This window comes from Convolutriloba macropyga, chromosome 2, assembly GCF_964194025.1.
Source record: "Convolutriloba macropyga chromosome 2, txConMacr16.3, whole genome shotgun sequence".
Classification (NCBI taxonomy): Eukaryota; Metazoa; Xenacoelomorpha; order Acoela; family Convolutidae; genus Convolutriloba; species Convolutriloba macropyga.
Window position 1 is genome coordinate 60,072,284 of NC_134469.1, and position 25,464 is coordinate 60,097,747.

The 25,464-nt window shown below is 34.1% G+C and overlaps 2 protein-coding genes across 2 annotated transcripts in view; both read left to right on the forward strand.

Moving 5' to 3' along the window:
- The window catches only part of LOC142334950 (sodium-dependent phosphate transporter 2-like), a 44,637-nt gene extending 42,833 nt beyond the window's left edge, over window positions 1-1,804 (forward strand). The window contains exon 10 of the mRNA XM_075383279.1: window positions 1,009-1,804. Coding sequence (XP_075239394.1) covers window positions 1,009-1,508 — 500 coding nt within the window. The 3' untranslated portion in view covers window positions 1,509-1,804. The remainder of the gene's footprint in view (window positions 1-1,008) is intronic.
- A 49-nt stretch (window positions 1,805-1,853) lies between these two features.
- On the forward strand, window positions 1,854-5,037 carry LOC142334559 (membrane-bound transcription factor site-1 protease-like). Its single transcript, XM_075382683.1, has one exon. The coding sequence runs from the start codon at window positions 1,914-1,916 to the stop codon at window positions 5,001-5,003; it is 3,090 nt and encodes a 1,029-aa protein (XP_075238798.1). The 5' UTR covers window positions 1,854-1,913; the 3' UTR covers window positions 5,004-5,037.
- Window positions 5,038-25,464: the final 20,427 nt, after the last annotated feature.

Genomic DNA, 25,464 nt, shown 5'->3' on the forward strand with positions numbered 1-25,464 from the left:
TCATTTCTCGCTAGTGGTTTTTTTGTTCACATGCGGCGTTTTGACATTGATTTTTTGTTTTTTTTTCTTACTTTTTTTCTAATTTTTTTCAAAATGGTTTTCTCAATTCACTCATAGTCCATTCTAGGTTTAGTTTTTCTGTTAAGTCAATGAAAATTCTTTGAATTGTACGTCAGGACTTGTCCTGCTATGTTTTTTATTTCGTCGTCATGATTTTTGTTATGACCATATGACGTCACAGCCTCTTTTTGTTCATTCGTTCATGCAATTTCAACTGAATTGCATGTGTGACGTCATTTTTCGCTCTTAGTGGAGCGAGTTTTTTTGTTCATGCGCGTGATTAAATTTTTGGTCACACTTGACTTACCTCACTCTCAAAAATGACTTCCTCACTTTGAAATTGACTTTTATTACTTTAATTCAAAGAGATAAGGTCAAATGGGTGTGTGTCACTCTAAATGAAGGTTGTTTGAGATCAGCTAATAGAGGCAGCAATAACTTATACAGATTTTTAATCAAAATATAACAGATCAGCCTTCAATGAAAAGACGAATTTTTTTGGTCTGTCTTTTTTACTGTTTTTTCAGACTGCCGATCTACGAATCTATTGCGGCTATTTTCTGGCAATCTGCCAGCTATGTTTTTACTTTAACTGCAATTGTAAAAGAAAACGAAAAATTTTATTGCCAAATTCATCAGTCAAGAATTTTCCACGTTATAAGTTCCTTAAGCAGAAAAATCTTTATTAAAGTTAGGTAGATCGAAAGTTGTACCAAAAGATGTTTTTCTCTGCATCCAGTGGTTCTTATTCGCTCTTTTGTTTTTATGCGTAAATGTTATTGCGGATATTAGAATGAAGAGTTGTAGATTTTTTGATATGAAAGTTTAAGTAGCTGTAATTGATTGTCTTGAGTGATTGCTAAGGGATTAATTATATTAGTTGTGCAGTCCCCGATATGAAGTTTGCGTGCGCAAATACAATACATTTTCTTTAAAAAAATGTTTCAGCTTTTGCACACGGTGGCAATGACGTGAGCAATGCGGTGGGACCTTTGGCCACCATGTTCATGTTGACGTTTGGGGATGACAGTTGGAACAGTGTCCTGAAACATGACTGGAATTCCCTCTCTGCTGATTGGAAAATCTCTTTCGCAATCAGCAATTGTCTCAGTCTCTTCGGTGGATTGGGAATCTCACTGGGGCTGTGGATTTGGGGATATCGAGTGATCAAAACTCTTGGCGAAGACCTCACCTTCATAGTGCCTTCTAGTGGATTCACAATTGAAATCGGAACTGCCCTGACTGTTCTGCTGGCTTCCAGTTTTGGTATTCCAGTGTCAACTACTCATTGTAAAGTAGCGGCCATTGTCGGTGTGGGTTATATTCGGACAAACAAGAATGTGGATAAAAAGATTTTGAAGAAGATTGCAACTGCGTGGATTGTGACAATTCCTGCAGCTGCTACTTTGTCAGCTATCGCTATGTCTGTTCTCCGAGAGTTTGCGTAAAGAAACATTGAAACATGCACGTGGGTGTTTTAAAGCGCACGATCTCCAGAGTGCTCGCTTTTTAAAATTGGTTGCATTTTAAAACTTACAATGTGCGTGTTTCAAGCAAGGTTATGTGACTCTGCTAAAGTCACTTCAAAGTTTATCTTAAATCTCGAAATGTTACGGGATTGTCGATAAAATCTAGAATTTCTTAGCAAAGTCACGCAACCTCTGCTGACTTATCAGTCCCCGTCTTCATTTTGTGTTATCTTTGTATAATTGTGTATTTTTTAGTAATAAAAATTGGAGCACTTTTTCCTGACGAGCGTAAGATCAGATATCCCTGTTTTTTTTTTCAGATCAAATATTGTGTAGCTGGAAAATATCTGACGAACTGCTAAATGGAATGTCTTAGAACTTTCCATGACCAATCAGATACCACTTTTATCAGTCGCACGAAAATGCCTTATTTTTGCCTTACTGTTCTTACTGTTTTTGAACTCGCTGTTTTGCGACAAGAGTGTGAGAAAAGGTGGCGATTGCCAACTAGTTGATTACCTTGTAGTGTTTAACTCGTTTTATCTGCGACATCATCGGCAGCGTTTCATAAACCACTCAATTTCAAATCTTGAAAGATATCAAGGAAAAGGGATAAGTTTCAGCTTCGTGGCTCGCAGCAATGATGCTTATTGGAATCTCCCAAGTGATTTTGAAATAGTACGCATCAATGTCTCTAGTGGATCAATGAACGTTGTCTCTGAGTTAAGGCACCCATTCTTTAAACAAGTGCATCTAGACAGAGTCATTAAGTTGGTTGACAATTCAGGGCCTTTTAAGCAAGTCAACTGCAGTTATTCTTCACGCAGATTGTTGAAGCGTTCTGGGTCTTACTCAAGCAGCCGTGAGTACCCGCAGTACTTACGAGAAGCTGCGAAGCTTCATAATATCGGTGAAAATGGCCAAGGAGTTTCAGTAGCCATTTTTGATACGGGTCTTACTTCTAGAACTAAATATTTGGATAATGTTAAATCAAAAACTCAGTGGACTGATGACCACAAATCTAGTGATCTTGTCGGACATGGCAGCGTAGTTGCCAGTGTAATTGCTTCGAATGATCCAAGCTGTCCCGGAGTTGCGCCAGCAGTTGACCTTCACATTTTGAAAGTGTTCAACAAAAATAAAGTTTCACGTACGTCCTGGTTTTTGGATGCTTTCAACTACATCCTGTCATTGAATGTCGATATTATTAATCTGAGCATAGGGGGTCCAGACTATGAAGACAAGATTTTTGTTGACAAAGTGTCCCAAGTTGTCGCCAGAGGCATTGTGTTTGTATCGGCCATCGGAAATGATGGGCCAGTTTACGGTACGTTGAACAATCCTGCTGATCAAATGGAAGTTATTGGTGTCGGAGCAATTGATAGCAATGACGTCATTGCTGGTTTCTCTTCGCGTGGAATGACTACATGGGAACTTCCTATGTCTACAGGGAGAATAAAGCCTGATATTGTGACTCTTGGAACAGAAGTCAGAGGCTACACAATTGGAGGAGTGTGCGTATCAATGCAGGGAACTTCTATGTCATCGCCAATCGTAACAGGATCTGTTGCGTTACTTCTAAGTGCAGCCAGGAGACGTGGTTTAGAGAGCAACCCTGCGTGGATTAAACAGTTGATAACAGACACAGCGTCTAAAGTTCCAAATGCATCCATGTGTGAACAGGGTGGTGGGAAACTACAGCTAGTAAAGGCATTTGAGAGTTTGCGATCTATTCAGACTCAAATCACTGTTCATCCGCCAGAAATTGATATGACTGATTCCAGCAAGTATAGTTGGCCCTTTAATGCACAGCCTCTCTACTATGATTCTGTGCCGATGCTGTTCAATTTCACAATTTCCAATAGCTTGAGCGTGGCTAGTCGTTTAAAAGAAGCACCGATTTGGAGCCCGCAAACTGAAAGTGCTCAGAAAATAGCAGTTGAATTTGATTACCCAATGAATTTGTGGCCTTGGTATGGTTATTTAGGCCTAAAAGTTTGGGTTCTTGAAGAAGCGAAATTTTTTTCCGGAATTGTATCTGGTCTTGTGCGCATGAATGTATCGTTCATAGTCGGAAACAAAGAAGATGATCAGTGGAATACAAAGGAGATGTTCATAGCTTTGAAACTAAAAGTAGTCCCTACTCCTAAGAGGGATCACCGTATTCTATGGGACCAGTTCCATAGTTTGAAGTACCCTGCAGGATATTTTCCACGGGATGATTTGAGTGATTCTCGGGACATGTTAGATTGGCATTCAGACCATGTTCATACCAATTTCAAATCTCTTTTTGAACGTCTAATTAGCGCAAGGTACTATATTGAAACGTGGTCTGGTCAGTTAAACTGCTTTGATGCTTCTAAATATCGGGCGTTGTTGATAGTTGACCCAGAAGAAATGTTTTCAATTGAAGAGATCAAAAAGGTGTATAAAGATGTTACAGAAAAAGGACTATCCTTAATTGTAGTCAGTGATTGGTGGAATAGAGAGGTCATGGAGAAAATAAAGTACTTCGACGAAAACACCCAGACAATAAAATTGCCGTTGACTGGAGGTACCAACGTTCCATCTTTGAACGACTTACTGGCAATGTTTGGCATTGGGTTGTCGAATCATGTCTATTACGGTTTTGTTACTCTTAATGGCTACAGTTTTGACGTCAGATCAGCGGGAAGCATTCTTAATTTTCCTCAAAATGGGTGGCTAATTCGAGCTCATTTAAAAGACCAGTCATCGGAGCTACTAAGCAAACAGAAGAGGCTGGTTAAAGATGTTCCTATTGGAGGTGTTGTAGATTTCGGAGATGAATATGCTAATGCTGGTTCAGTTGCTTTATTAACGGACTCAAGTTGTATAGAAGATTCCAGAATATCTTCTAATCATTGTTTGGACTTTTTCTTGGATCTTACAGCTGTTGCTTTGAAGAGTAACAACAAGAGCACTGTCAAAATTCAAGCATTAATGAAGCCATCCACGCTGAGGCCCTTGAATATGTACAAATCAATATCAGTGACTGAACAAACAGATCCTTTTTTCTCATATTCCCGAGTTATGTTCAAGAACAGCTCTGGTACTTACTTAAAACCTCAATCGTGCCAGTCTACGACTTATCGCGGCTACGCAAAAGAGTTGATAATAACTGGCGACGAGTTTAGCAAATTTATGTCGATGCAGAAGAATTTACATAATCTGAAAATACCACAACCTGGCGACAATTATTCAGATTTCGAGTTCAAACCAGCCTGGTCTTTGAACAGTAAATGGCTTTATCTTCCCAATTTCAATATTCAGAATAGATCAACAATTACGAATGGACAGGAGGAATTAACGGCTATACTTTATATTGTGTCAATCACCTCCGTTGTATTTGCATTGATACTTTTTCGTGTTGTAGTTATTCGAAAACGCAGATTCAGAGCTATCGTTAAACGTTTTCGTAGATATGTCCTAAGCTTTCCTCCTGAATTTGTCTGATTTATGCATCAGATAATTTAAAATTTGTCAATCTGTTTTTATTGCGACAAAGCTTCTACATGCCGAAATGAATATCGCATTAGTCTAAATTTGACCCCGAGTAAAATGGATAATGGTAAAGTCGCCTCATGTTGTCGAAACTTTTTGTGTGTTTATGCATGACAAGATTCGATTTTTGGCATAATACTTCGGGGTCCATCGCAGCCCCGAAACAGCTCCCTTAGTTAGAATCCAAAATTTTTGAATTTTTGGCGTCATCAATCAGATAAAAACTATAATGTTTGTTTTTTTTAAACAAGGAGGCTCATTAATGTGCGTTCGCACTTAAGGTTCCGACCCCCCATATCCTCAAGTTTGACTTGATTGTCGACCAAATGAGGAAGAGATAGAAATATTTCAAAAATTCGCATATATTGATCAACAATAATTGGTGTATAAAAAAATTGCCTCCGACTCAAATCACTTATTAATGCCGCGTTAGTGGGCCAATGAGAATTGTCATTAATAAAACTACGAGACAAGATAAACAAAAAATCAAATAACAACAACAAGCATCCAAAACTCAATTTTTTTTGAAGAAAAAAACTAAGTAATAAAGTCAAAAAAATGAAAGCTAAAGTTTGAAATAAAACCTATATTTTATACAAACTAGCTTGGCTTTTGCTGGGAAAAACATGGGACCAGTCTTTGATGACAATCGGTAACAAGCAGACCAAAAAGAACAAATATGACGAAGTTACAAAAAAAAAACGTTTGTCTCGAAAACAAATAATTCAATGAAATCCATTGGATACCAATTCAAAACTTTAAATGAATTTATTTTCATTCTTACTCAAAAATGAAGACATTGAGACCTGTCAACTCCAGAATATGTCGCACGTCTACAAATATAAACAAAAAGGTGAGACAAAAAACCGTTAAATTCTGCAATAAAAGGGCGTGGAAGCCGTTAAAACCATATAATCATTAAAAATTAGAATTTGGTCAACTGCGTCTTCTTTAGAACCCAATGGTGGGATATGTGACCGCTGAATAATGAGACTGGGTAACAAGTTTCAAAAAAGCAGAAGTTTAAAAATACATTTATCTCAAAAATTTTTCGAAAATTTAATTTTTAAGTCATCAAAGAGTTAGGTAGCAACAAAATCACTGAAGAGGGTTGTTTATTTCTTTAAAAAAGGCATTGGGAACAGCCATTAATCTTAATATGTCATTTCCGTATTGGAGGCTCAACTGTGCTTTTTTTAACACTAATAATTTGATATGTAAGTTGTAATTATGGAGACTAGATAACATGTAGTTAAAAAACAGCCAATTTTAAAAATACATCTTTTTATATCTTCTAAAACATTTGATTCCAAATTCATGAAAAACTTCAGCTTTCAAATGAATCAGCAAACATTTCTTCGAGAGCAGGCCGTTATGACCTGCAATTATGCAGTGTTTTGCATTCGACTACACAAAGAACTATAAACATAAACGAAACTCAGTAAACAATTATTTTGCAAAAAACCGGTATCGAGGCCGTTAAAACAATAAGCGATGCACCCAAATATGCCACATGTTGAATTTGCCTTTCTTCATCATCAATAATTTTTTTTAGTTGCCTGTATTTATTGAGAGTCGGTAACAAGTTGGCAGAAAAACAGCAAAATGTGAATTTAAAAAGAACATCTGTAAACTTCTTCAAACATTTGATTTCAAACTCATGAAAAACTTTAGCAATTAACTATAATCAACAAACAGGTTCCTATGTTCATCAATCGGAAGATGCTAACATCTGCATTTACCTAGAATTTGTCGAAGTACTACAAAAAGATTGACAAATAGCAACCAAGAACCAAAAAAAAATCTGCGTGGAACAACCGATCAGTTCAAAAATGCCCTTTAAAATGCCCAGAATGTGACACCTGAACTGTCAAGATTATGACAAGAACGTAAAAAGAACCCGAATGATGGGAAAATGTCTAAAAGTTGTAAATTTTTACGAAAGTTTGTAGTATCAAAGCAAAAAAGCGATCACTTATAACGTAAAATCGCTGTAAGTATTAAATTTTTAATCGAATAGGAAACCGTGTCATCTGCGTGTGCTGACCCTAATCTAGAAGTTGACCAAAAAAAAGAGAAGAATGTCGCAAAGCTCAATAAATGAGTGTTCATTTTAAAAATGTGGATATTTAAATGTGAAAACGAGCGTAAGCTTTCGACTAAAAAGCGAAATAGGTTTTCTTTAAACTCCCTAGGAAGGAAACCAGTTGGACCTGCCATTAGTTTGTTTTGGTAATTAAAGGAAAAAATGGGGAAATGCGAACATCTTTAAAAAACATTGACTGATTACAAGCAGTTCTTTTAGAATTTAGGAAAGAATGATCTGACCAAAACTAGCTTGGCTTTTGTCGTTCGTCTATTGGAAACACTTTATTGTTCCGAATATTATGAATATGGATTTTTTGACAAAAAATCAATTTCAAAAATAAATGATGCATTTTGCTTAATTAAAGAGTTGAATTAGCGAATAACCGGCAAACATTTAATTCAAGTACTCTCAAAGTATCCACAATTAAAACTAGCGTGTTTCTGAGTTTTTAGGTGTATTAATGCTGTAAATTTAAATAAATTAGACAGACTTCAAAGCCTATTTCCAGCCATTTTCGGTGGAAAAAGGCTGAAATTTGACAAATTTAGCACAATTTTTGCCAACAGTTTGAACCAAACGGTTGAAAAACGCCCATGTTTTCAGAGGTAAAACGAACAACACTAACCTTACCTATTTTCACATTTTTTAAAGCAAAATTAGCGAAAAATGCATAAAATACGGAAAATGTGAAAAGAAACAACGATAATCAGTCAAACGTTCACAAAACTTTAAACCTCGATAACTGTGTGGAAAATACGAAAATCAGGAAACTTTTTACTTATATTTTTACTGAGTTCGGTGACATTATTATTAACATTTTTCACAAATTTTAGCAAAAATGACTAGTTGTTGTCAAAAATAGTGAAAACGGGAATAAAACAACGGATTTAGGTCTACTATTCTCAAGTTTTTAGACCATTGTAATTCTCTTTCGAAAATCGAAAAAATCTTTTTTAATTCCACACTCTACGCTGGACAGGCTTTCTTATGATACAACTCACAACCCTCTACGATGAATTTATAGTGATCGGCGAAAATTTTCTGAACAAAAGAACAAAAAATCCGTTTGAGTATATAGTTCCTCCCCCACTAAAGTGGGTCGGAAAAAAATTCAGTTTTGATTTGTAGTTGGGTTTCTTCCGATTTTGACGAATGAGGAAAAAATTATAAGTGACCTATAGATATGCCGATATAATAAAACTCAGCCAATAACAGCCAAAAAATTGTTAATCATCAAGTTGACTATGTGCAATCAGGCAGCTTGTTTTTTTAATGAACAGCAAAATATTCCAACCAATCATAATAGAATTTTTGGTTTCAAATAATTAGCTTGGAAAGGAGTCTTAACTACATTTAAAAATTTTAACAAGTCAGACTCATGGACCGTGTCAATGAATCAGTGGTCGCGTAAGCTTCAACATGAGACGATTGAGATTTTCTAGGCACAGGTAAATGTCCTTTTCATTTTTGCCAAGCCCCTCAGTTATTAAAAGATGCGATGGCGATAACAAGTAGAGCTATTGCTGGCCTTCTCTTGGTGTTTTAACATTACAAAGGATTCGATTTGTATTGGTGCGCTGTCTTACGACTCGAAGAGGAGTAGCAGAGAAGTGCCTTTTTTCAATCGGAGTGAATTTGAAACAAGTAAATAGATGAAAATTTACTGAAATGCGTAATTTAATGAAATGAAATGTTTGGTTTAGTTTTTTAACAAAATCAGAGTGGCGCGAAAACAGTGATTTTTTGTTCATGCTGTTGTCTTCGAGAGATCGAGAAATTGAGTTAAATATAAAAAAGTTTTCTTAAGCGAACATATTTTTTGTTCACATGCAGCTGATCAGTTTTCGTTGATTTTATTTCTTTTTTGAATGAGAAGCTTGACTAGACTGTATCAAGAAGTTTAAGTTTGTTTTGATAGCGTGATCCTGTTTTGTTGGTGACTTATGTCAGTTTTATGACAATTTAGAGGTTTTTTAGAGCGATTATAGTCTTACTTTATTTTTCAAACTTATGTTAATTTCTTCTAGTTTTTCTTTTTATTCTAATTCATACCAGTTTATCAACCTAATATGTCCGGCCTATAATTGTATCGACAAGGTAATGATCGCAATTGGACTAATGTTCTAGAGTTTCAATATTTTTGGTGATTTTGTATTACAAAGAAATGACCTAAAAATTGACATGAAAGAAAAGCGATTGCAAGATAAGCTATAACAAAGGCCTGATATTCGAGTGGTTATTGCCTTAGTCTTTTATGCCGGAGGTAGCGGGTGCGACCAAATATTTTGGTAATGCGTGGTCGGCATTCAAAATTACATAGGCTACCCACCTGTTGTTCTAGAACAAATTGTGCGACGTCAGTCGGTTTATGGTTTGTTTGAATGCATTTAGTGGGGATTGAACAGATGCATATTTGTCAATGCAATTTTCAGATTTTAATCTTTTGTTTTTGATGGTATGATGGTGTTTCCGCTGAGGAATATGAATTAAAGTCGAGAAACTTCTGTCAATTTCCTGTAGTTTTCTTCAAATTGATGCTGTTTATTAGCCTAATATTTGCTACCTATCATTGTATCGGCAATGTAATGATCTGAATTGGATTAAGGGTTTTAGAGTTTAAAGATTTTTGATGCTTTTGTTTTACAAAGAAACGCCTGAACTTTTAATTGTTTTTGCTCAATTGATTTTTGGGGCTATTTTTTCCATGAAATTTTTGTGGCAAATCATCTCTTGACATTGTTGAACAGCGGTTTTTTGTCGACATCATTTAGTGGGCAGAGGAACTATATGGTTTTGCCTGATCGATATGTCGTAGAGATTTTTGAGTAGTATCAAAGCTTGTCAAGCCTAGAGTATCTAATACAGTTTTTGTGAATTTCCTCTTTTTTCTAGCCGCCGTCAGCATCGCTCTTTTTAAGATCTCCTTTTCCTGCAACAAGTATTTGATTTGATCTGGGGCGCTTTTGTTACGACTCGAAGAGGTGTATTGGTTTTAATCAATTTTGATGGAGTGAATTTTGAAGTAGGAAATGAAAATCTGAGAAAGCTGGAAAGTGTAGCGAAGAGGTTTTTTTTCATACAGCTGTTGTCGAGAGCGAGAAGACTGTGAATTTTTTTTGACGTGTGGTTTTCTCAAGAAGTTTTTTGTGTTGATAATTTTTTCGTATAAAAGGTTCGAATAAGAAAGATTGACATTGTGAAGTTTTTTGCCAAGTTTTCTTTGTTAATATTTTTCAATAAGTTGTTTTTGGTAATGGCAATAAATTATAAACATAAATTGTTGCTCAATTGTTGTTTTTTAACCCTATTTAAGCAATCTTTTGTGTTCTTGTTAATTACCATAATTGGGGATTGAACAGACACCTAGTGATCAAAATTAGTATGAGGTATCAATTCCTTGCAGTTTTGATCTTCACGAGATTTTTATTTTTGTTGAGATATTCAAATAAAAAAATCGGCCGTCCTGCAATTTCTAATTTTTCGTCAAAATGAGACATCTTTTTGAGTTTAAGCATGCTATGGCTGTCCTATTTTTGGATGAGCAGTAATGATCTCAATTTGGGTAAAGAAAATTCTTCCCTTTGTGCTCTTCTATTTTATCAGGAAATAGTTGAATTTTTCTAATCTTTTAATTCAGTTGGTTTTTGAGGTTAAATACTTCATTAATTGACTTTCTGTTGCTTTTTTAGTTTCACTTAAGACGTATTTAAGTTTTTTTGACTGCGTTTTGTTATCAGGACTCGAAGAGAAGCATTAATTGAGCATCTTTTTTATCTGTAATTTTTGCAGTGTGTTTGAAAGAAACTGAAGTGCGTGATAGCAGTGTTTAGGTCAAATTGCTGAAAGAACCAGAAGAGAGGGTGTTGTTCTTTTCATGTTTTTTTTGAGATAGCGAGAGAAGTAGCTGTGAAAAATATTCGCTAAGCGAGAGAAATTTTAATTGAATGCGGTTTTTTCCAAGAAGTTTCATAATTTAAACTAACCGTTTGTTCCAACGGCGTTTTATAATTTTTATAAACCAATCGAAATCCGATTGGAAGCGTTTTTTGTGAATATGAAGCTATTTTTTCTGAAACATTTTCAGTTTTCTACTATTTTGCATTTTTCTTGGATGTTTTTGGTTTGTTTTCTTGTAGCATTAGGGGTTTTTCGGTTAAAATTTGTTTTGATTACGGTTTTGGTTGTCTTTTAAATTGTTTGACTTCAATATTGAGTTGTTTTATTGTTTTATTCTGTTGTTTATTGAGTCAATAAAATTGGGATAAATTAGCAAAGTTTTACCGATCTTTTTTTTACGTTTTTCTCTAATTCCCTAATTCTTCTGATTTTTTCTGCTTTTTGCTGTAGTTTTTCTCATTGAACTCTTAATTAAGAGCGAAATTTTAGGTGTTGCAACTCGGAAGTGACTTCACTGTTCACTGGAGTAAATCATTAAAACTTCCAGTTTTCTGATCTTCTTGTTCTTTGTATTTTTAATTGTTGCTTAATGTTTCCTATTCTGACAGGTTTTGGGTGAGTAGGTGATCTTGCATATTGTTTAAATAAGCTTTCTGCCGAATAATTTTTGGAAAAAATGCATATAAGTTTTTTGTAGAGATTTTTGTTAGAATTTATGAGATCGTTTTTTTTTTCATGTCACCTCTATTACATTTCGTCGGTATTCCCAGTGGACCAGTTTTCGCAGATTATCTGTCAATTGGCGTAATTTTGTTGCGAACTACCGGTTGTACAAGGTTTGTTGCCAATAGTTTTTCTGTCCCAACTTGGAAAAAAATAGCATATACCTGATGAGTTTTTGTGTTTCTTCTCTATTTTGAAATTTCCTGTTGTTTTATTTTGTTGTTTTTTTTGAACTTGGAGCTTCATTAGGTTAGTGAGGATCGTCAGTTTTCACTGGAATGTCTTCCGGCTAATTTGTTAAAGATCTGTTCAAGCGTTTTGTTATTTTTAAAGCTAGTGACGATTTCGGAAATGAAGCGAAAACTCGATTGGTTTTGCGACGCGATTTGTTTCAACTCTGGTCTTAACGTAGAGTAACAGAACTGCCTAAAAAATTAGCTTTTGGCTGGGTTTTTTCTGCACATGCGAAAATTTTACTTTGATTTTTACTGGTTTTTCAAATTTTTTGATGGGAATTTCTAATTAGGTTTCCATTCCCGTAAGAGTTAACTCGTGTTTTAGGCGAGAAATTTCCTTGAGTAGCAGGTCAGGAATTTTCTTACGTTTCTGAGTTCGCTTTACCCTACGATCGCTTTTTTCATTATACACAAGTCTCGACATTCATGTTTGACTTCTGGCTTACCTCACTCACTGTTTCCACGGATTGGATTTTGAATTCTACTCATTGAATTTGCCAAGATACTGATTAGGGTCACGGTCTAGGCCAAAAGAGCAGCATCAAAGGAAATGGGATGAATCGGTAAAGCCTGGTCGTTAAATCGTAGTAAATGGAGCAAGAAGGTGAATATTCATAAAGCGGAAATTGTGAGGTCGAATATTGTAAACACCTATTTGAAGTAAAGCAAGAAATTGTTGCTTGAATAAGTTTCAGTTTTTATAGAGTTTTTTTCAGCTACGGCAATTTTGATTATTTTTGATGTTTTATTTGCTCGCTGATCTTACTGGTATTTTTTATATGCTCTAGTGATGCTTATACGTTTTTGTTGTAATCGTTCATGGGGGCTGGTATTGCTTTTTGAACTTAAAAACTTTTTGGAATATTTTTTTGCCCGTAAATTTTGTTTTTTCATAGTCTCTTCAGTGGCAGGTCGACTTCAATTTTGAATCAGGGTGCCTAAGTAATGCTATTTAATGTCAGGTAACGCCTTATGGTTTATGTGCCTGTTGTTCTTTTAGTCTCATTGCTGAGCTAACTTAGAGAACAGTTCTATTTGATACTTGATTTCCTTTTTTTAAAAAAAAATTATTTCAATTCTGCCGCTGTTATATTTTTCTCTCGACATGTAACGTAGTCTCGTTAATAGCAGAACAGGTCACCTTCGCTGTCTAAGGACATGAAATTTAGTCTTTTTTGTGGTTTTGTTTTTCATCAACGGTTTTTTCGGTTTGTTACTGTTTACTATTGAGAAATTGTCACTTTTGAGTTTGCCGTATTTGTTGGGTTTTTGGTGTCTCTTTAAAACAGGTTTAGGTCCCAAAAAAATCTTACCTGGTTCTATCATGTGGCATTTAAAACTCATTTGGCATTAGTTATCACTTCGTACGTTTTTTAGTGAGATCATTCTCTAAAAAAATTCTTTCTTGATATTTTGATTCTTGCCCTCATTTGCTGTTATTCATGCTGCCTCGATGTTTTTGTCGTTTGGTGTAATTAAGAAACACTTTTTGCTGCTTCTTAACTTTAAACTTTTTGAAATGATTACTGGTTGTGATATTTTGCTGCGTGTTCTGTTGAATTTGACGGTTTGCCAAATCTCCATTCTATCGTTTCCTTTGCTTTGTTTCATGTTTTTCAACAAAATTGGTTCGAGATTTTTGTTGGGAGACGTACTGTGAACTTTTAAATTAAATTAAAACTTCTTAAAAATTAAATTGAAAATGAAACTTTGTCGTTCTGTATTTTTGTCTCATCTGGTTTCTGGGGAAACGTAAATGAATCCCTTTAGTGGTTTCATCTTTTATCTAACGGTTTTTTTACTTCGATAATTCTTGTCATGGCGAAATCTTTTCGGTTGGTTTTTGCTGTCTTAAGGAAACATATTTCAGTTTGAGATATTATTTGACCTCAACATGCCTTTTATGAGGTAGTTTCGTTTCTAATAGCGTGTTCAGTACATAGCTATTGTTTTGCAAGGATATCACTCGTTGTTACCTGTTTTTGTGATTTGGCTCGTACCTAAAAATTTGGCTCGTTTTATTCTTGATGCCTTGATTTTTTTTGTCATTTTGTTGTTTATTCGGTGAATGGTGTGATGTTGTTGAAATTTTTTTATGTGTTTAAGGGTTCTTCTGTGACGCCACATATTTTTGTGGTTTTTTGTGGTATGCACTTCTGTCCATATCTGAGAATCCATCAAGTATCCTTGAAAATTCATGCATAACAAAGCCAAGAATGTGGAAGAGCCGGAATTGGAACGTATATGCGAATGCACATTATTGAGCCTCCTTGTTTATCTATTTGCCGTCGATTCTTTTTATTTGGTTGAGTTTGTAATGGGCAAAACTTCACCAATCCGACGAAAGAATGCAAAGCATAAGGTTTAATAGGAATCTAGTTCAATAGGATCTCCCATAAATGATGCGACGCGACCATATGACCGTTTTTGTTAGTCAGTTGTGTTTTGTATACCATTTTAGGTTAGTACTGCTTTTCAAGAGGGTGAATATTCGAGCGTGCTTGTTTCATATCCAGTTTGTTTAATCTATCTATAATAATAATCTTTTGCATTCGGTTAGTAAACTGTTCAGATTTCTGAATTTGCATTATCCCCTTCTCCCAGTTCTATAAAAGTTTCAAATTATTAATGAAAAGCTCAGTTTTCATTTTTCTCTGCAGCATATACGTAGGGCATATAGAGAAACATGCGCATTTCTAAAATGATGTTTGACCTGATCTTCAACTGAAATGACTTCCTTCTTTCAATCATTTTTGTGACTAGTAGAGAGATCATAGCATGTGCCTTACAGTTTTATTGATATGTTAATTTACTTTGGCTGGGGAATAAGAATTCGGACACTTTTATGAGGGATTGTGTCGTGGAATCTTTGGAAACATCCCTATCCACTAATTCATAGCTCGAAGAAAAACTAATTAGCTTTCTTGACGTGTCTGGGCTTCTTCGGACTAAATTTATGAGTAGCTGTTTTGGCGTGTAGCGAGTTCAATGGCCGATAAATCTGTCTTTATCCGAAGGACATTTAAATTAGACACATCAAAAATGCCATGTGTTGAATTGGAAGCCATCTTTTAAAGATTCATATCGGACTTTCTCTCCGTGGCAATCACATATTCGGATGATGTGCTCAAATATTGAACTTAACTAAGCTCAGCCACACCAATTTTTTTTCTAAAACAACTCAAAGTTTAGATTTAAATGGAAGGAAAAAGGATCTCAACTGTATTTTCGTTTTTGCAAACCAACAACCAATGATTACGTGAAAGAAGGAAGCCAACCTGCTGCTTTAAACAATGATTTATATTGAGGCGTTTCCATTGCAGAATGTATGCTGGGCCTGAATAAAAAGTCGGTTTAAAGTGTTCGCAATTAGTTCAAAAGTATTTGAAAAGTTGGATTAATTTGTTGCCTTGATCACCTAGCTCAGGGCTCATACGTGGTAAAATAAGTCTTTAGCCACCACCTGTAAACACCTCAAATATCTCAACCGTCGCCATTGTTCAGCCGTCATTGTTTTTTTCAGCTGTTGAGGCAAAGTGCAACAAATTAGAAACAATTTTTTGAGTCTATTTCGTGACAATGGATTAGCTGTCGCTCTTTCACACAGCCCAGAAAAATGACGGCCGACCAGACGTCGGAACTGTTTCAGAAAAATTTGTAACAACTATTAGGCATTTCCCTGTTATAGTTCTTGTCTGATCGTAGAACTTTATGCTGAAATCGTAGAAATTGTCGGAAGATTCCATCAGATGTCGAAAAAAGTTTTCAAAGGGTTTTGCTAGTGAAAATTGCGAGCAAAAGTTCCAAAAGAAACTACTGATTAGCGATCAAATTGAATTTTGGGAAAATGGTGATAGTGGAGCCTTATTGGAACAATTGTTTTCAAAACCACCAGAACACGCTTTTCTAAAAGCTAAGATCATTTTTCACAGCTAAAATATTTTGTAAAAGCTAAGATCTTGTATCATCAAGTAGGCTTTGCTAAATCGGTAAAAATGTTCATATGTATTTGCTCGCTTCAGCTTGAAGCATCACCCAGATCTATGCGAAATCCATCTTAAAAATGGGACCGTTGTGTCTCACTAATCAACATACCAGAGATACAATTTCTCAATAAAATGTCATCGAGTTTGTATTCTTTCAACAAAGGAACAGCTGCCAGTCCTAGAGCAATACATCCCAGCTCTTCTCTACAAATGCTGCGATAAGCGTAAACCGACAAGAAGTGAAACACAGAAACTGTGAGCCTTTTTAATTGTCTATCAACTTTTATGCAACAGGAGTGCGGCTAGCTGTTGTTGGCGAAGTTTTCGGCTGCTTAATTGTTTCATGTCTCGTTTCGTTTGCAAAATTTGAACCTATGTAAATCTTTCACACCAAGCAGTTTGTTGTTGACGAGGTCCAGAAACAATGTTCACGTCCAAGTTCATCTATGGTCTCCTGGCTACGAATGTTATGTTTTTGTATATGCATCAAACAATGAATTGCGTCAATCAAAGTGTGACACACGATGGTTCCGAACACTTTTGATATAGTCGGTGCACCACCAAGAAATCGTCGACTAAAGTTCATTTAATGCTGAAAAGGCCTTCATATCTGCCTTCTTTCGTTTTATTGTTGGGAAAGCAATTGCTTGATTTACCGCTTTTTCCATAATCGCCCTCAGACAGCACCTAGCAGCAGAGGAGTTCCGATGCTGCGTAATGAAATCTGAGTATTCCTGCATATGATGCTTCCAGATAATGTTTTTTTTCTCGGAAAAGTGGTTTTTCAGTTTTTTAGCTTTTGTTGACCGTCCTAAAGAAAAAATTATAATCGCTTTTAAGCAAGTTGAAGTTCTTCGCTCCAGCGTAAGAGCCTTAGAATTAACAACCAATCTCAGCTCAGGTATAGCTGCATGGCTGGACAAAGCAAATCAGCTATATGAGAGCTCTTGAAAAGTAAATTTCAACGACATAACTTTCTCTTTTTTTCAAACGAAATTGCCAACAAAATTTACCGATGATGCAAGGAAATTCCATTAAATTAATTTAACTTGTGTTGTTAAATATTAGCAAAATAGACTTTACTTTAGTTCGGTTTCGAAATTGCTAAAAAATACTTTTAAGTTAGCAAAAAATGTTTCAAGATTAAGAGTTCCTGTTGTTTTTTTGTTTTTGAAATAAAAATGTCTGAATTTTGTTGCTTTGCAGTCCCTTAGCTAGTTATAGTAGACTTCAAGTGCTAGATCTGAAGCGGTCACTTTTTGACGTTTTTGAGCCCGAAGTCAATGTTTCTTCATCGTTCTTTAAGTTGCTCTTAAATGGGAAATAATATGGACGTTGGTAGCTCATTCGATCGATTGACTTTCCTGAACATTAACCCTAGAGAGCGGGAAAACAGATATAATTTTTTATCATCTTTTCCTGGTAATACTTACTGTTTTCTGACAGTTTCAAGTGCTCTAAGTCAGTTTTGTTGTTTTGCAATGCACATTAGAGATCTTTGCTTGAAAAAATACATTCAATTGAAAAGTTAGCGCAAAGGAACTTTAGCTTTTCCATAGTATCGCTGCTATTAACAAATTTAAGTGAAAGAGTGAAGTCATGGAATCGGGCAATAGAAATGTAAGGGACGAACCAGCAGATTTTTTGAAATAATCAAGATTTTCATTGCTGAGTTTGTTTTCGTGAAATGTTTGACGCAAATCATCTTGCCCTTTGTGAACAGCGGTTTTTGTTCCGACCCCATTTTCTGGGCACAACTATATGGCCAAGCGGGAGTTTTTCAGTCAGTTTTGGCTGATTGATCTATTTATCGTAGATTTGTGAGTAGTATCATTAGAAAGCGTGTCGAGCGTATAGAGTATGTAACTATTCAGGCTTTTATTTAGGCATTCTTTTTCAATTCAAACGAATTGAATTGTATTGGTGTGCGTCTTTTTAAACACATTTTCATTGTTTTTGAAATAAAATTGAAGTAATTATTTTGGGCACGCCGAAACAAATTGGAGCGAACAATCGACTGGTTGTGCGATTTTTTAAAGTATTGAGAACACTGATTTGGAATAAAAATGGTTTTTTGCTTGTGGTTTTCTTTGTTCGCATTCGGAAATTTTACTTTAGCTGTTTTTGCTGTTTTTGGGATTTTTTTATAAATGGTTTCCCCAATCCAGTCCATTCTAGATCTAGTTTTTTTAGTCAATGCAAATCTTTGAATTGTTGACCAGTAATTGCTGTTTTTTTTACTTCGCTTTACCTTTCGATACCGTTTATTGTTTTACATAAGTTTAAACTGTGGTTCAACTTAATGGTTTCTAATTTCTTTCATTCATTGAATTACACAATGTAGTGAATACGGTCAAAGTCAAAAGAGAAAAATCAAAAGAAACGGGAAAAACCGATAAAGTCTGGTCATTAGTTAATAGTGTAGTTGATTATCAAAATTCCTTGGAGGGATTGCTATTTGACATTATAAGCTCAAAAGTTGAGAAGCTTAATTATATATAATTCAAGAATCTAAATGAAATTGCTAACGAAATTAGATCGCAAAGTGACAATTAGTAATAAATTCAATTTTCATCTTTTTTTCTGTCTCGATCCCGATGTGCGTCAAGGGGCTATTTACAAAAATGTATTACGGTTTTTTTGGTAATATAGAAGCTAATTTTCACTATTTTTTTGTTTTTGAGATATTTGCTCAATCTTAGTTGTTTAATTATTAACATCGGTTAAAATAACAATAATGGTTTCATTCTAAAACGGCTAATAATCCTGAAGAGCATTGCCCTAAACCCTGCTGAGATAATCTTTATAACCAAATACCAGGGCTAGACCAGCCTCTAATTTCTAGCAAAACGATTTGGAGGCAAAAATTTGACTTTGCGAATTTAAATCAATTTGACGTCATTTTCGAACTTTATTTTGTTTGCTTTTTGGGGTAATTGCGTATTAGTAAAAGCAATGAAGTGTTTGGGAGGGTAGTATTACTCTCATAGTGGCTGTCTACAATCAAATATGTTTGGATTATAGTTGTGCAGCCTTATTTGTAAGAGATGTTCAAGTTTTTTCAATTTTTTGATGTCAACTTGACAAATGAGTATAATCATGCTAGAAAGCAGTAAATAGAGTTGAAGGGAAAGATTAATGATACTTGAGTTTTTGAAATGCCTATTTGAACTGAACCAACATATTTTCCGAAGGTTTTGTTTTGTTGTAAGGGACTTTTTCACCGCCAATTTTTCTTTTCACTGCTCTTTTTGTTTTATCTCAGCCTCATTGCTGATTGTTTTTCTAAGGAGGTGTGAGCTATATAAAATGGGTTTATTTGATAGTTTATCTGATTTTCCTTTCGTTTTGAAAAAAACTAACGAATTTTTGAATTTTGCCATTTATTTTTTGTATCGGCTTTTAAGTAATTCTTGTTAATGACAGGTACCACTTGCTGTATGGAGAAAAGATATTCTTGTTTTTTTGTCGGGCCGTTTTGCTTCTTATGTACTCTTTGCCATTCAAAACTTGTGATTTTTTTTAGTTTTTACGTATTTTTTGGTTTTGTGTCATGTAAAAAAAAGTCCGGCTTTATAATGTGGCATTTAAATCTGAAATATCTTTTTTAGTTAATACCTGCTGTTATTTAATGAGAAAACTTTCATTAGTTGCCATTTATAAGCCGTGACGGTTTTTTTGTTAAGTGTATATATATATAGGAAACAGTTTTTGCTGCTTTCTATTGTTTAATGGCATAAAATGTTTAACGATTTTGAACTTTGGTTACGTGTTTTGTTAATTTTGACGTTATTTTGCAAAAAGATTTGGAGCTTTGCCAAATTTCCATTTTTTGTTTTCTCTTTGTTCAATGTTTTTCAATAAAGACGGTTTGAGATAGTCGTCGCGGCACGTACTGCGAACTTTGTCAACATGGTTTAATAGCTGTGAAGCATTTTTTTACTTGTTTTTCATTCGTTTTTTTGTATGTAGGAACATCTGCTTTGTTGACACTGTTGTTACCTTAAAAGTTTTGGCAATCAATTCATTCTTTTCTGGTTTCTAGTTGAAGAGCTGTCAATCTATTGTTATTTTCATAACGTTTTGGTCCTCAAGATATGTTTTAAAAATTGAGCTATTTTTTGATGACTTCAACATCTTGGCAGCTGAATGTGAGCATGGTTTTGGTTGTTTCTATTCTTTTTATGTGTATTCTTAGTAAGTGGTCTTCTTGATATGCATGATTTACCTCACTCTTTCATTTAATGGTTTTTTCTTTGATAATTCCTATGCAAAGATGTTACATTTTTGTTGATTTCATGTGCCTGGATGTTATTTTGGCGTTTTTTGATTATTGGGTTACATAAGCAATATCGGCTTCTTTTTAACATTGAATGGTTTGACGTTAATAAGGATTTTTATATGTGGTTGAGGGCTCTTTAAACATTGTCGCCACTAATTTTTTCTAGGTTTGCAGTTCTCCTCTTTTGTTGTTTGCGTTGGTTTTTGTTGTTTTTTTTTTGCTTTTTTAATATGTTTTGGGAGAAAACTTATCGTGCTTTTCTTCAACATGTTGTGATTGGTTTTTGATATTTTATTTTGTGATCTGTTTATTGCTGACGAAGTCTTTTCATATAGAGATTCAATTAATGAGAGATCCCGTTTTTGTTCAATTGAAGACCACTGAATAAAGATGATCTTTTCTGAGTAAAGCTCATGGTCTTTATAGCTCCGACAAAGTGTCCGAAAATTTCTTATAAGTTTATAATTTTTTCTTTGCTGTTTCATCTTTTAATTGTTGGTTTTCTGGCTTTGATACATCGAGTTTTGATAACATTTTTAGATTTTTTCACAACTTCATTTTTGATTTTCTTCGTTGTCTAGTCACATAATCACTTCAATGACACATTAATAACAAGTAATAAATCACATAAGTGACGTTGATAGAAGGTGCAATTGTTTATATCTATTGTTTTAAGTAAATTGGGTCTACAAATTTTTACTTTAAGAGCTTCTAGCTAAATTTAATTGAGTTTTTACTTTGCTGTGGTTGTCGCTATTTGTCCCGTTTTCAGTATTATGACATTCTACTTGTCGACAGGTCTAAATGATTTGCTAAGGAGGTATTTTGAAGCCTGAGCTTCAACAAGGAGGCTCGCTAATGTGCGTTCGCACATGATGTTTCGACCCGAGCTCATCTACATTTTTGCCTTAATTGTCAACCAAATGAAGAAATAACAAAAATAGATGTATGAGTTAAAAAAAATTGTTTCAAAACTTAATAATTAAATTACAAAATGCCAGACCTCATTACTAATTCAAAAGCACCTATTAACAATGTCAAAATTTAATCGGATAAAACTTTCACTACACAAATTTAATTGTTCCCAACTATACATCAGATGGAAATTTTTCTTAATGAGACTAGGTATTAAATCGACAAAAGAAATAATGAGGCGAAAATCAAAAATCACTCAACATTTTGTAGACCAAATTTTTTTCTAAATTCTTACAAAACATTGGCTTTTAACAAAATAATTCTGATAAATTTACTAATAATTTCTTATGAAACCAATAGGGCCTGTCTTTGGTTAGACTAAGCCATAGGAACAGACTAAAGATGCAGAAAAACTCAAAACTACAAACAATTTGCGAAAACACATTATTGAAGTCAATAAAATCATTAGCTATTATCCGAATTTTTTGTATTTTTCTTTCAATTTAAATTTATACTAACTCAGCTAAAGCTAGACTGAATGATTATTTAAGTTCCTTTGGGTCAGATTTGAAAGTCATTTGGATTTGATATTACGCGAATGTGCTATAAGAAGAGAAAAAGAAACTCAAATACAGCACTCACAAAAGTTTATGAAAACGCATATTGTCCTGCAAACAAAACATCAGTAACAATATAATATCAGTAGACATGTTAATTTTTGAAATACAAGGAATTGGATGGGCCTTCTCAATGATGAGAATAAGTTACAAATTGAAGAAAAGAACAACATAGTTTAAAAAATCTTTGAAATGTCTATCATAAAATTTAAGACTTCGCTTTAAACTGACTGCTTTGGGTAAAATTGCTCACCCAATGCTCCATTACAAGGTTATGCGACCGGTCAGCAATTTACGGCTATCTAAAGAAAAAAACTTTCAATGGCTGCAAATTCAAAAGGTTGAGCGAAGTGTCAAAGACATTAAAAGATGAACTTTTCAATGAATAGTTCTGTACTTCTTTTTCAACTTATTTCTTAACAGCAGGGAATTTTTTCTAACAACATGACTTCAAAAAATCAACAATAATGAAGAAATACATTAAAACCACGAAATTTTTGAGAAAACCATTAGTATCAATGCCATTAAACTCAATAGCTTTCTAAGGAAGTCAATAAATTCGCTAAGTTAATCCTCAATGAGACGACAAGGATGTCTGTCATTCATAAGTCATTATTGACTCATTACAATAAGTAATTGACTATGAGAACAACAATAAATAGAGGCAAAAACCAAAAATTCAGTAGAAACGGAGCCATTTAAACAACCTTTTGTCAGAAAACTTTATCTATGATCCATTAAATGTTTTCTCTAAGCCAATGGGAGCTATAAATATTAGGATAATAAAAAAGATTCAACCGGAACCAATAATACGAAAAGATCAAATTTTAATTTTTTTGTGAAATCTTTTGGCCTCGAATTCATAAGACCAATAGTTAAAAGATGGAAACGCCAACCATATTAATGTTGGTTGCACCAAAAAGTTAGGGGCTCCTGTTATTACTGACACTAAATCAAAGTTCACTAGAATAAGTTAAAATTGGTTAATGTTCAGAAAATTTTTTCGAAAATTTGTTTTCAAAGTCTGAACAGGCATTAATTTCAATTGCTTTTGAACGGAAGTCAATAAATACGTTCACTTATGCCTCGATGGAAGGACAAGGATGTTTGTCATGCATAGGTGATCAATAAGACATCACAATAAGACTATTTATCAAGAAAACAACATCAAATACAGGTAAAAACCAAAAATTCAGTAGAAAAGTGATAGAAGAAAGTGTCGAAGCCATTTAAACCATAACCTTTTATCTGAACACCTTATATTCAATCCGTTGAGCGTTTTCTCTAAATGATCTGGAGCTATCAATATTGGGATAATGCGATAAGATTTCAAAAGAAACCCGAAAATACAATAATTTCCAAAATTTAATATTTTGAAATCTTGTGGCATCGAAGTCGTGAAACTAATAGTTAGAAAATGAAGCTGCTAAGCTGTTTAGTTCTGGTTGCAGCAGAAAGAAGGGGTTCTTCTCATTACTGATTCTGACTTACAGTTAACACAAATAAGTTTAAGATCGGTAATTGTTCAAAAAAAATTCGAAAAATTATTTTTGGAGTCTTAACAGCCAGTAGCTGTCAACCAACTCAAATCACTAGACAGGATCACTTAATGCTCATTGCGAAACCTTTTGCACTTTTAGTCAGCAATAGTGTGCCATAGGACTCCGAAAAGTTAGTAAGACCTCAAAAAGAAGATCAAAATTTTATTAAAAATTACAAAAACTCGAGTCAAAGCCAAAAAATATGAGCGATTCCTTGAAAACGAATCTTCTGTTCTTTGGGCTTCATTTGACTGTAAATGAGAATTGTCATTAACAAAACCTCGATATGAAAAGTGACTAGTCTCTTGGTGACTTAAAAAGAAACAAAAAAAGATGAAAAAGAAACGAAAAAATTAGCTCTCAAATAAAGTTCGAGTTTTTTTGATAGTGAACTTCCCTATGAGACCAGAACTACTCTTTTTTATTGCCTTTTCTCTAATAGGAACACAAAATTGATTCATTTTGTGGCTTGAATTGTAATTTGAAGAAAATTTACACTAAAAGTGAACAAAATCATGCCAAATATGCGGTGTTCACGCAAAACTTCAATCTTTTATAACTCCTCAAAAAATACAAATTGAAAAAAAATCTTTTTAATTTCGAATTCTACGCTGGGCGAGCATTTTATGATACCACTTGAATTTCTCTACGATGAATATATCGATCGGCCAAATTTGTCTGAACAAAAAAACCCATTTGAATATATAGTTCCTCCCCCCACAAAGGGTCAGAACAAAAAGTATAAACGTATATTTCAAATTTGCTCGGTTTGTTTTTTGTCTATTTGATAATTTTTCTCAGTTATGACAGGACGCATTTTTTCTGGTGGAATGTAGGTTAAATTGTGAAGCTGAGGTTTTATGTGATGCTATTGTGACCTTGTTCGTAAGGTTTTTTTTTATTAAAATATTGTTTTGGATGTAGTTAATGCTTGTTGTTTTTAATTGATTTTGTTTGTTTTTGTCTCTTACTCCCCTTAATGGCAGGTTTCATCAGCCCTTTAATGATTTTGATTTATTGTTTAATTTGTATAATGGTTTGAGCTGAAAGCCATTTTTTAATTGCGTACACCAATTTTATTTGAGTATTATATGGATTTATTAATGTTTTCTGTCGCTGCCTTGTTTGGTAGACAATTAATCAGTTTAAAACTGGTTAAGCTGGGTTTGAATATTGTGTAGAAGCACATTACCGATCATCTTTGTAGCGTCTCAGTAGAGATGTATATGTTTTACATCTTGTGGTCTTTCTTCATGCTGCACTGGAATCGTTGTGTTAATTTTTCACATTGAAAGTTCAACATTACAAGGCATAATTTCGAAAAAGTTTAATATGAAAAACACACTAGAGACATGAACCGACCCTGTCGAATTTTCATTATGTTTAATAGATGCATCAGCTGCTCAAACAGCTATTATTTTGTTAGGTATTTTGAAAATAAATGTCAATCCGAAATGTCAAATGACTAAAGATAATATTTTTCTAGTAAGAAATTTTTTCGAAATATTGTGACGATTCTCTTGAATCTGCGGTTACTGTTTTTTTTTTGTTCCATATGCTAAAATATATCATCGGCCAAATATTTTAACCTTTGACCCAATAGCATAATAATCAGTTATTTTTTGATAATTTTAGATAATTTAAAACAGACCACGGAATTACTTTTGTTTTGACTTATTTTTGTTTCGCTTTCGACTTTTTATGTTCGACAAATTTAAGTTTGCTATCCTTGGCAGTTTTAAATACTCAACGGAATTTTTGTTTTCACTCCCTTCTCGCTCCACTCACTAATCGCTAGTCTTGCTCAACTATGTTTGCTGGTTCTCTATTTTCATTGAAATTACTGCTCATGAAATTCTTTTTGTTTAGTTGTATTATTTTTTATCAAGGTGTTGATGTCAAAAGTTTTAGTTTTTGAGCTGCGTTATTTTTCGTTTCCTCTCGGAAATGCAGTACCGAATCATGTACTTTTTAAGCTTTATTTAAGCAATGTTCAATATCACATGTCTTAAGCCATAGTTTTTTGTTTGTTTTCTGTTCTTCCTTAATCCACTTACTGGATAAGAACGACCAGAATTTGGATTTAAAGAAGTTGATTATCTGCTCCAAAGTGATTTCATAATAAAC

Excerpts from the sequence above, each read along its gene's own strand:
- LOC142334559 (XM_075382683.1), top strand. The coding sequence starts at position 1,914 with ATGACCAATCAGATACCACTTTTATCAGTCGCACGAAAATGCCTTATT.